Source organism: Ambystoma mexicanum, chromosome 8, assembly GCF_040938575.1.
Source record: "Ambystoma mexicanum isolate Mex_15411 chromosome 8, UKY_AmexF1_1, whole genome shotgun sequence".
Taxonomy (NCBI): domain Eukaryota; kingdom Metazoa; phylum Chordata; class Amphibia; order Caudata; family Ambystomatidae; genus Ambystoma; species Ambystoma mexicanum.
Window position 1 is genome coordinate 1,013,204,896 of NC_090929.1, and position 12,477 is coordinate 1,013,217,372.

The following is a 12,477-nucleotide window of genomic DNA, read 5'->3' on the forward strand; positions in this document are numbered from 1 at the left end:
GAAATGTCAGGAGGCAAAGGGCACTTAGAAATGCCTGGATTGAACCTCTCATAGGCTTACTTTGGACTAATCCGCCTGTGACATTTTCCCTTGATAAGCATAGACTCCCACCTTAGACTAATTCATATTTGAACTTTCACAAGAAGGATAATTCAAGTGTGCATGCTTTTGCTTTGCATTCAATAAAAATTGTTTTAAAAAAAAAATTCCCCTCCACAAAGCGTACTCACTGGACCTAATTTGGGAATACAGCCTATTCCACAATAGTCTGCTAGAAAGTTGAAGACATCCAAGGCAAAGGCAAGTTCTTCTCCCCAATCCTCAACAAGGAGGGGGCACTGCTGTGTAATAAGACATCTCAACTGCATGTTCACTGGAACCGGGATCCTGCTCACTGGAGGTGAAGGACTTCCCTGTAGGTTTCAGACAACTTCCTGCACTGTGGAAGCGAAGCACTGAGGATTTCGGTTGTCCCTGAAGACCCCAGAATGCACTTCACAGGAACCCAGAATCGGCTTGGAACCCTGTTTCATCTTCTAGAGATACCCATTGCAATGGACACATAGAAACAACTCAATTACTGTCTACTTTCTGTAGCAGCCACTGATCTGAATACCGACTCGCCCTGCTGCAAGTCATTGATTCACCCATCTCAAACACACATAATCCAACTGGATCGACCTTTAACTGAATCCACTTCGAGTCAGCAGTGGGACTGCATGACTCAACGTCTTGACAATGACACCATAATAGTAAAAGACAAGAACTAAAGGTGTTTGGAAGAGGCCTTGTCCACCTGGTCAAATTGAAAGGATTATAGTGACTTTCAAGCCCCCTCTTCTTAACTTTTAAAGAAATATTTTAGAACACTGACAATTGTACCAACATTCTGTTGCCATAGCACCCATGCTTATCACCGCAAAGTGCCCATTGACATCAAGCCGCATTCAATGGATTGCATTCTCCTGCAGGTTCATCATCTGATAGATATCCCCTCCAGCGTCAGTTGCTTGGAACCATTTTGACATGGGCATAGTGCGATTTGACCACTGATCCATCTTAACTCGGCCGCTCCACTCTGAACATGGCGTCGGCAGTACATCTAACGCATCACTACACCCCCGTACCTCTGTTCCTTTTTATTTGCCTGCTGAGCACACTGTTTTTGGAACAGTGATCTTCATCTTCAGTGAGACATTCTTTGAATTTGTTGCCAATATGTCAGGGCCTAAAGCTTCGAGATTCAAATGCTGTCAAAACTGCAGCATGAAGATGTCCATCATGGATCTGCACAGTATCTGCGTGTGGTGTCTGAGGATGGAATACAACTTCGAGCAGTGCAGTTCATGTCAGCAGATGAACCCAAAGTCGATCATGGAACGGTTGGTGAAGTTGGCGCTCAGGCGGCCCCCATTGAAGTCTCTGGCATGTTCAATCATTAGCTTGTTGGGCCCTGATACCGAAACCCCATGCACGGGGAGGACAGACACCACAAGAAAGTGAAGAAGCACTAGCACTCTTGAAACGGGTTGCGCTATTAGTCATCCTCTGCCTCCCATAAGAAAGAAAAGGTCATGATTGGCGTAGACACAACTCCGACTCGCCGAGGGAGCGGTGTAAGTCCTGTCCAACTACTGGTGCACCGAGGGAAGAGTGGGAGGCATCTAAGGAGCAAATTCTCCAACTCTTCCAAAAAGGAGGACTGGGTACGCAGGCGAGTGAGGCACCAGTTGCGTCCAGAGTTTTTGGCACCAATCTGGCCACTTTGGGTCCTACGCCCTCAAATTCAACCTCGATGACTGAAAAGCCAGTACCAGCATTGGTGGCCCTCAAGTCCTGTCAATAGCGAAGTTGATGCCTGCATTCAAGTGTTCCTTTGTTCCAGAGTCGCTGTGATCTTCAACTCCCTGAGGTCGCTTTACGACGACTGGGGAGTTGCGGGAGCCAATTATTTTCATGGACCAGGTAGATTTTCTGGCCCTGGCTGAAGGTCTGCACGAGGCAAGTGCGTATCCCCTGATCTCGATTTGCAACAGACATCACCCCCATGGTCTGCCCAGTACAGGAAAACTGTAGAAAAGGTGGTTGTAGGCTTGGGCCGTGCTCTACAGCCAAGCCCCTTGTGGCATATGCACTGTAACATTCTGGATAAAGGACCGCAGACTAAGAAGGCATCACCATTTAATGTGGCCATCTCGGATCCCATTACTGCACTGTGGCATAGACCATGCTCCACGCCAGCTGTGGATGCAGAACTCACAAAAAAATGATTAGGGGAGACTTACCCTTCCTGTCGTCTCACCTTATACCGGGTTGTCTTGTGGTCCAATCCGCCACAGGGTGCTCTAGACAGGCCACATACACCTCCAATCTCCCCATGGACGTGTAGTCCAAGAAAACTGATGCCCTGGCAAAGAGAGCATAGCCCTAAAGGCAGTTATTGCATCCTGCGCATTCGCTAAATATTGCCATAGGCTGTGGAGGATTATAGCGGAAGCCTTGGATCGTTTTCTTAAATCTGATCGATGATGCTAAGCAGGTGGCGTGTCAAGCACATCAGGCAGGTCTGGACACTGCAGATTTCATAGGTTGTGCCATTGGAATGTCCACAGTACTGCAAAGTATGGCTTACCTCCAAGTTCAGGGTTCTCACCGGACGTCCAGGCACAGGACCTGGACAATAGCCTTTGACAGCGAGTACCTGTTCGGCCCGAATGCTGATGAGACCTTGGAGAAATGTAAGGACTCAGAGTTCAGGTTGGTGACATTAAAAGACATTCTCTGGGCTCTACAGCTTGAGGACTCAGTGATGCTGGACCTTCAGGATGCTTATTTCCACATGCCGATTCATCAGAAGCATAGGCAATTGCTGAGATTTGTCATCGGGTATACTCCTTTTCAATTCAAATGCTCCCTCTTGGCTTAAACTCTCCTTCCAGGGTTTTCACCAAGCTGATAGTAGTGGCAGCTCACCTCAGGAGATCTGATGTCCACATATTCCCTTACATTGTTCACTTGCTGATCTGAGGAAAGTCTCCAGAGGAGGTATCGACGCAGCTCGAGGAAACCTGTTCACTGCTTCAAAGTTTGGGCTTCTCCCTGAACTTCCAGACGTCCCATATCACACCAACTCAGAGGCTCCAGTTCGAGGCAGTCCTGGACACCCGGGCAGGGAAGGCTTTCCTTCCCGAGGAAAGAGTCAGCAGTGTCAGACAGATGATCAAGCTTTTCCAGAACCGCAACAGCTTACCGCCTCTTAAGCCTCATGGCCACCGAATCTTTCTGGTGCAGCCAGACTTTGGATACAATCTGTCCAGTGGCTTCTGAGGAATATGTGGTCCCAGTACTTTGTCAATATGAAAGACATCTTTAGGGTGTTCGAGTCAGTGTCAAACTACCTCTTATTGTGGGCCAGCAGGAAGAGCATGTTGGCGGGGGAACCCTTTGCCCATCGTGTCTCCAGGCAGTCATGGATGTGTCCCTTAAGGGTTGGGGCACTCACTGTGGGGATCTGCATGTGAATGGCCTTTGGTCCCCAGTGGAACGCCCATAGTACATCAACAGGATTAAATTGTAAGCAATCGGGCTGGTCCTGATGGCTTTTGCATCTTCCCTCAGAGGGAAACATGTCCTGATTCTGACAGACAAAACAGTGGGCGTGCATTACGTCATCAAGCAAGGATGTGTCCTGACCCTGTCCCTATGCAGGAAGTCCTTGCAACTGTGGTTCTGGATGCTGGAGAACAGGATTCTGCAGCCCATCTAGTGGGAGCAGAGAATGGGCTGGCAGGTGCTCTGAACAGGGAGAGCCAGGCCTTCACACAAGTGGGAAGTGTGCCCACATGTCCTGGAGGAGATTTGCGCTCTGTTGGATACCCCAACAGTGGATCTGTTTGTCACCAATGCCAACACGAAGTCCAGGAAGTTCTGCTCGAGGGAGGTGTTCCTGGTGGAGTTGGTCTTCAACCTCCACTACGCCTTTCCGCCGACACCGGTTATCCCGTTTGTTCAGTTCCAGGCCACCAAGATCTTGATCACCCCAGACTGGGTGACCAGAACATGGTCATCGGACCGCCTGAAAATGGCCATCTGCCCACCTCGCCGGCTTCTTTGGGAAGCCGGACCTTCTATCCCAGTTGGAAGGTTGGGTGTCCCTCAACCTGCATGCATGGTTCTTGAGAGGATGAGTTATGATGACTGGGACCTCTCAGAAGTACTTGATGGGTTGCTGGCTAGAGGCAAACCTTCCACTATATTGTTTTATGCTTGCAGGTGCAGAAGATTTGAGGCATGATGTAGAGAGCGCAGAGTAGACCCCATCTGATGCCCCACCACTATTGTGGTGTAATTTCGTTGATCTCTGGTCTCATTGGGCCTTCCGATAAGGTACGGTCAAAGGTAACTTGGTGGCGTTGTCCGTGTTCAAGAGGTCTCTGGTTCAGGCTTCCTTTTTTACCATCCCAGTGACGACCCAATTCCTGAAAGGTCTTATAAATAGATTTCCACTTACACGATGTGTGATTCCGGATTGGGACCTCAATTTTGTGCTGACCTTTAAGATTGGGGCTCCATTTGGGCCGATGCACTCTAATTCAGTTAGATTGCTCACCATTAAGATAGCTTTTCTGGTGGCACTCACATCAGCTAGGCGTGCGTGCAAGCGAGCTCCAGGCTCTCCTGTAAACCACAATTTCTGCGTTTCTTCAAAGAGAAGGCAGCACTTGAAATGCCTTCCCACAGTGGTGTCGGAATTTCACATCTCAGAGCATTGACCTACCATTTTCTTTACCCTTAGCCTTCTAAAGATGAGGAAAGACTGCACAGGCCAGACCCGAAAAGGGCGCTCAGCTACAATGTGGCCAGGACGGCAAGCTTTAGATGTGATCAACTGTTGTTGGCCTTCTCGCAATCCAGAAAGCTCTGGCACTGCCTAACCACAATTTCACATTGGCTAATCATGCTACCAGAAAGCGGCTTAGGAGTTGCCAGCTGGCATCATAGCACACTCTACCAGGGGTGTGGCTAATTCCATGGCGCTGAAAAGGGGTGTGCCCGCGAAAGAAATCTGTCAGGCTGCAACTTGGTCAATGCTTTACACGTTCACAAAACATTGTCTGGACATGGTGCTGATGCCCAATTTGGACGAGCAGTGTTCGAGCTTTCTCGTTTTAGATTTTCATCCCACCTGCCATATGCTATACTGCTGTGGGAGTCTACCAGATGAGGAATCTGTGGGAAAATGCAATCCATTGAGGGAGAAATGGCTTACCCGTAATGTACTTTCTATGGATTTCTCACGCAGATTCCTCATTGCCCTCCGCGGCTGCTAAACTCTGGGGGGGAAAAAAGTGGGGAATTGAGGTATGAGGGCGTAGTGACATGTTATATGTACTGCTGACGTCCCATCCAGAGTTGAGGAGTGGCGTGACTGAGTCGAGACCGGTCGGTGTCGAGTTGCACCACACCCTCTGTCAAACTGTTTCCGAGCAGCTGATGCTGGGAGGGATGTCTATCAGATGAGGAATCTACAGGAAAATAATCCATAGAAAGAGCATTACTGGTAAGTCATTTCTTCTTCTGTGTTTCTTTTAAAACAGTGGGTCTTGAGTGTTTTTGATTAGTTGATTGCATTCATGGTTTTATTATAGTCTGGTTTGGTTTTTTAGAGCTGCCGGGACACTACTGGGATAGTGGATGGCACCAAGGTGCATCGGCATAACTGTCTTGAACTTCAGTTCTGGAAAAAATTGAATCGGGTGTATGTCAACACTGATATGCCATAGTTGGAGATATTATTTGCTTTTGCATAAGCTGCTGTAGGCCATAAATGAGTGCCAGTGACATGGATGCAAGGGACATTTGGGAAACTTAGTAGCAGTTGACCGTCATAATGGCAGCAGTGTGTGGTTCCTAGAAATAAAACAGCAGGCATTCTAATATGATTGGTTTTTGGATAGCATATTTCCCTAGCTTAGGTATTGTAAACCATTGACTCTGATGGAGGGATTGGATTCGGACTTCGAATGCTGAGCGAGTTCTTGGCTGTGATGACATGCTTTTCAAAACTAATATGAGCTGGTCCTCTCTAGGCTGGACTACTGCAACAGCCTCTTACTAAATCTGCTTGCCTCTACTCTCCGCCCTTTACAACTTATCCAGAACAGGACTGCAAGGCTTGGCCTTGGCCTCAAGCCCAGGGATTGTATCTCTACAGCTGTGACATCTCTCCACTGGCTCCCTGTGACTGCAAGGATCAAGTTCAAGACCATTTTGTATCATCCACAAGGCTGCTTTCTGGGGCCTGCAACCACACTACCTCCATCTTCCTAAGCATCTTCCTTCTCGAGTCCTCTGCTCATCCACCGCCGACTCTGAGGGTCAGACGCTTCTCCAAGCAGAGATTGGGGGGTAGATCTTTCCTCAGCTGGGGCCTTCCTCTGGAACAGCTTCCCTGCCTCCTCACATTTGAGCAGGACCACCTCCCGTTACAGAAGCAACTCAAGACCTTCCTTTTCTCTTCCGCTTTCTCTCTAACTCTTACTTACTGAGTCCCTGACTGCTCCGCACACTGGTCGCCTGGCCACCCACTGAACTTCGGGTCCAGGCTTCTGCATGTCCCGTTGCCCTTACACTGCCGCCGGGCCCCCCTAGCACTTATGAGCCCCCTACTGCAAGCACTTGTGAATTACCTGCACTCTCCCCCCACTTCTCCGCGCTCTTCCTTTCTCCCTCACCCCCCGTACTTTCGTGATCACAAGGGCTAGTAAGGTCATAGTTTTTTCCTCCCTCTGTCCTCCCGTCCTCGTCGCGCCTAGAAACACTTCTGTACAGGCGCGTTATAAATGACTTATATCATCATAGATCCTTCCATAGTAGCCCGGTTTTGTGTAAGCTTCTATTATAGAATTAGATTTTGTGTGTTGTGACTTCCTTTGACTTGCATTGTTATTTTTTCTCCTTCCCATAGCTTCTGCAGCGGTTCCGCCCACAGCAGTCATCGAACCCCTGCAGCTCAGCGTGCAACAGGGTCAGGCAGCTGAATTCCGTTGCACTGTAACTGGGAACCCAACACCATCTGTGGAATGGACTGGTGAGTGCTACAGAACGTTAATTGATTCCATATGACCACAAAAGACTCTTGAAGAGTTACTTTCTTTAACCTCTTCTTATCTTGATTTCTTTTGCACACAGCATGGACCGACTCAGTTCTCTGATAATGCCTTATAAATAACTTCACTCCCTTGCATATTTCTTTAGTGTAATTTCCACAGTGTATATCTCTTGTAAAGTTTGCAGTGGGTTACTTCAGTTTGAAGTGAAAAGTGGACATTGGTCTACCTTAAATGTACCCAATGGTTTCCAAATGCATACCTTTAGATGCAGTTGTTTTTTTTTCCCCATTGCTGCTTCTAATCCTCTGCTTTGACTCGCCATGTGTGCTTGTACCTTTCACCTGGGTCTAGGAGGTGAAGGTTCTGCAGCCCTGTGTCATCCCCTTAGGTTATTGTTGCACCGAATCTTAAAGATTTCAATAACTGGAACACTGTACTGCTAAGAAAGTCTAGTCCTAGATGTAAAAGGAACCATGTCACCATGCCAACTCATCGCAATACCAGTGCTGAAAGTAATACGTTATGTCTCGTGTTGTATCCGCTCTTGATGTGAAGAGATGTGAATCAGTTTGTATATATAACATTAAGTCGTAAAGGTAAAAGCCTATATCCATGAACCTATAAACATTCGCCATGGTTCCAGCAATCCTTATTTGGAGTAGCCCTGTGCCACTGCACGGCTCTTCTTTCTCCTTGAGGAAAGTCCTGATTTGTCATGTACATTCCATTGATATCATCCAAAAGTAGAAGTGAACAATCTGTGTCCCTGAATTAATTCAGTCACACAGACGGAGAGCTGCCTATCTTAGTACTAGTTCCTTACATCTACACAAACGTAGAGATGAAACGGTCACCATCTGAATCTCTATCAATCGGTTACATTTAGATCCTCTATAGCACCAGCTCTGACACTCTTGCCTTCACAGTAGTATTTAGTGCTAGTTCGGACTTTCTCCATCTCTATTTCTCACACTGTACATGATGCATTTCTTCGAATGCGGATTTCATGGTATCTGAAGCTAGCTTCCCTACCTAGAAACAAAAACAACCTTCTGGATTACATGTTAATGATCTGTTTTTCAATTTCATTGCAGGTGGACAGACTGGCACCATCACATCAAAGGCCATCATCCAGGGAGGGACTCTACGCTTCCCTACAGTGGAGCCCTCTGATGAGGGTCACTACACGTGCCATGTCCGCAACAGCGCTGGGCAGCATCTTGCTAGAGCTATTCTCAGGGTGCACAGTACGTACTGAAGTAGCAGCAGGCTGTATCTCATGCAGTATCGCCACATAAGCAAAGCTTTTTCATATGCAATTTTTATGGGCAAAATATAGAATTTTACAAAGTTTCTTTTTAAAAAAACAGATTGCTTGTTACTGACCTTTATGTGCACAACTCTGCAGGTAGTAGCATTCCCGATGTCCAGGTGAGCCCAGAGAGAATAGAGGTTCAAGAGGGGGATGCCGTGAGTCTGTACTGCAGGGCTGGTGGATCCCCACCAGCCACTATCTCCTGGAAAAAGCAGGGAGGCGCCCTACCCTCACAGGTAAATAAATGATCATTGCCACAATTATCGGAGGCTGGGGAAATGCTGCTGCAGTAGATGCTAAGTACTGAGTTTCAGGAAATTCGGTGTACGATAGAAGAAAAACCTTTTTCTTTTGAAGTAACCTAGTAATCGAGATGTTTATAATTATAATTGTTCTTTTATAAACACTTAATACCAGATATTGGTTTCTAAGCGCAGGATCAGGATTGAGACCTGTGTAGCACTGCGTTGTCTTGCTTGCAAGTCAAACGCGGTGCCCCTGAGCTATCCCCCTGACCCCCCTCAAGGGGCTATTAAGGTCAAGCTCTTTTCTTTAATGATGAAACGCAAAGAAGGCGGCAAGAGACAACAACTCTCCAACTGCACCAGACCTTTTCCTATATTTGGAGAGACTCAGCTGCTAGTGCATAGAACAGATGGTGATGCCCTAATTCACCTAAGAAAAGAATACAAAACGACAAGTATTCTGTGACACAAAGCGGCAGTTTCAAGTCACTACGTTGAAAGAATTAAGAGAACGTGCATGTTTATATAAAAAAAATTGATTTATGATTTCCAAAGATGCTAAGCTTATTTATTGAAAAAAAGCCAACACGTGTTCCACCCACCCAGGTCTTTTTCAAGGCTGTGTTTTTTGTTGATCTCTGTAAGATCAAAGAGTATGTATGAACAAAGAATGTATCTAATTGTTCTGTTGTAATATAGAAAAGTCCATATGAGGTTTGTCGGCATAAAGCTCCATTATATAATTAATTGGAGGGTCTTGTTACCCTGTCGTGTTTCTCCTGAAACCGTTGTGCCCCGTGTAACTAACGGAAACCTAATATAGAGACAACAGAACAACAATTCAATTAATTCTTTGTTCATACGTAGTCTTCGATCTTTTGGAGATCAACAAATAACATTGAGCCTTGAAAAAGACCTGTATGGGTTGAAACACATGTTGGCTGATTTTTGATAATTATGTTGATCTTCTTTGGGAAATCACAAATAATTTTTTTCTTATCAACATGCGTTTTATTCTTTCGATTTTAGAAATTCGACCCTGGCTCTTTGTGTCACAAAATACTTGTTTGTATTATTTTCTCTAAAACGAAAAATATGTCCAGAAAAGCATCCTGCTAGTCTTATGGGATTTTCGTTTTGCAATATGAATTCTTTGTTATGGCGCTCTGGTTTGGAAAAAAGAGTGCTTTATTATGTTTTCCTTTTTAAAGTTGTCAATTAAATGTTTGTGGCAAAGGTTGTGTGCTCCTCGAAGGAGAATGATGCTGTCCATAGACAATGGTATTGAATTTGTGGTGAAACTTGCATCTGCGTTTGACACGTAGGTGTGTGCCTCTGACAAATTGGGCCAATGCACAGTCCAACATATGCACCAATAACCCCACCCTGATGTTACACACCACTGTCTGATTATTCCCTTAATAGTAAGTCACTTTTCCGATTATTTAATTTGTGTTGCTTCTTGAGATTGAAACTGCGTTCTGTAAGTGTTGCTCTTTTGCTCAGTAATCTGAGTGATTCCTCCATACAGGGTGTGGTTGCTTTATCCTTAATAAGTTTCACAATTCCTGGTCAAGCATATGATGTCGCCTCCTCCCAGTGTTTACTGTTGTAAATTCAGTACTAACAGACACCCTGGTCAGCTATGCTTCCTGAAGGTGGTACTCTAAAGTTTTTGGTTTTGGGAGTAAAGATTTGGTTGTGCATTTGACACATTGGTGGTGTCAGTTTGTTCGCAGGGTACCCCCAAACACTGTTGAGTAGGCATGTTGAAGTGATAGCCCTGTATGCCAGGAAGGTAATCCCTATGTAGTCTCAATTCAGCTTGTGTTGGAGGACAAATCAGTTCCAAGCCAGAACGCATGAGAAACTGGGAAAAGGTCGTTCTCAAAAGGAGACCTAGTTTGTGATCTGGATCAGGGAAATATTGAAAGCAACAAGAAGACTGTAACAATGCCGGGTGAATAGCTCATGGGCAACGCGCTCACCTTGGAAGCAAGATGACGCGTACCAACACAGGTGCGATCCCTGGGTTCGCGGTACGAAACCTCTGGGTATTAAGCGTGTTATAAACAATTACAATCACAATGACCGAATCCTGTTCTCCTTCTGAGGCAGATCTTGAAAGATATTTCACACACATCATGCAATTTGATGGAACTTTCCATCAATATAACTGCAGCTCAGAGTCCTACACAGGATGTGATATGAGGGACTAGGCCAACACTCATTGTCCGAGGCGCACAACCTGCAGGTCTGGCCAGAGTACAGCTGTGTGAAACGTTCCAGATAGCCGATATTGCATATTGAGTTTCTTGATGCGGACAAACTTTAACTTTTTGTGGAAATGCAAATTGTGAAAATATTGTGGAAACGTTCTGCATAACATGTTTTGACCGTCTGGTGTTTGTCTAAGTCTTGAAAGTAGTGCAACCTGTTGAGCAGCATATAAAGTTGTCCCGTCCCTAGTTCGAAATAATCAACCACTCTTGGCCTTTGGGCTCAAATCAGGTTTCTTTCTGGTACTTATAGTTCGTGATTTAAAAGCTCTGTTTGAGCATATTTTTATGAAACAATAGTGTAACTGAAGTAGCTGTGTTAGAAAAGTGGTCATTGGCTTTTCATTACAAGTTTGTTTGCATACACATTACAACTGTATCAAGAGAGAAAGGACTTGCCTATTTAGGTGTTAAGAGCAGTTGTTTGGGGTGTGGAAAGCCAACCTATTTGACAGCAAAGGTTTTTTACACTAATGTCAACACAATGCCTCACTTGATGATGAGACTGAGTAGTCTGGCTGAGTCTTGGCTGATCAGAGCTTTTGACACCGAGAGCTTGGCAAGTATTATCTTCAAATCTGTACATTCAAAATATACTTTTTATTAAGAGCCCACTTGCGCCAACATCAAAAAACTCTACAATCTAGACAAAGCAAACTATACACATAGGTTTGGTAACCCAGAATCGATTACAAACCATTGTATTAATCATATAGTTAAATAGGCATATACCCTATTACAGTAACTGAACTAGGGAGAAAGATGTTATCACACAAATTATACAGGCTTTTTAAATGTATAAGGCAACCACACCACTGTCAACAATACCCAAGAGGTCCAGCTCTACTCTATCCAGTGTCCAGGTGTGTCACGGGCATGTAAATCTAGTTGTACACGTATACATTGGGCATTACAAACACATCTAAGGCTCAACTGTCTTGACCATAGGACTCAATAGGCCCATAGTGTCTCAACACACTTTAAAAATCAATGTCTTCAATGTTGGAGCACAAGTAATCAAAAGCCAAAGTTCCTGTTCAGAAAAAGGCAAACTACCAGTTCTTAGTATCTAGGGGGACTCCTGACACTACGAATGGGTAGTCCTTGGTGGTGCCTAGGTATAGGTCGTCTGCTAGGGGACCCAAGCACCACCATTGTGGGCAAGGAACGGATAGGTGCAAGCGATTTTACAGCCTAATGCTTTTCATTGGGGACACGGAAACTCAGACACATTAGCTATCTATCGCCCTGGATTCCAAACTGGAAACCCAACACCCTCACGGAATAGAGGATCTTTGGAAACAATTGGGATCACCATTGAACTCTGCAGCACTGGGCACCTGATTGTGAGTTCAAGTCTCCTTCCAACAGTTGGGTCAGACACGAGTGGTACACCTGGAGGGGGAGAAGAAGGGTCAAATTTGTATTTCACAAGACAAGAGTGCCACTTAGGGCAGCAGATGGAAACAGCATTTTCGACCCTGGACAGGACAGTCAGACTTTGGTCCCAGGCAGGCCTGTCCCTG

General features: G+C 45.6%; 1 protein-coding gene across 7 annotated transcripts in view; it reads left to right on the forward strand.

Moving 5' to 3' along the window:
• Positions 1 to 12,477, forward strand: part of HSPG2 (heparan sulfate proteoglycan 2) — a 1,237,996-nt gene that overhangs the window by 838,235 nt on the left and 387,284 nt on the right. For all 7 annotated transcript variants that reach the window (XM_069610942.1, XM_069610946.1, XM_069610944.1 and 4 more), the window contains 3 exons: positions 6,968 to 7,090; positions 8,207 to 8,359; positions 8,521 to 8,663. In XM_069610942.1, coding sequence (XP_069467043.1) covers positions 6,968 to 7,090; positions 8,207 to 8,359; positions 8,521 to 8,663 — 419 coding nt within the window. The remainder of the gene's footprint in view (positions 1 to 6,967; positions 7,091 to 8,206; positions 8,360 to 8,520; positions 8,664 to 12,477) is intronic.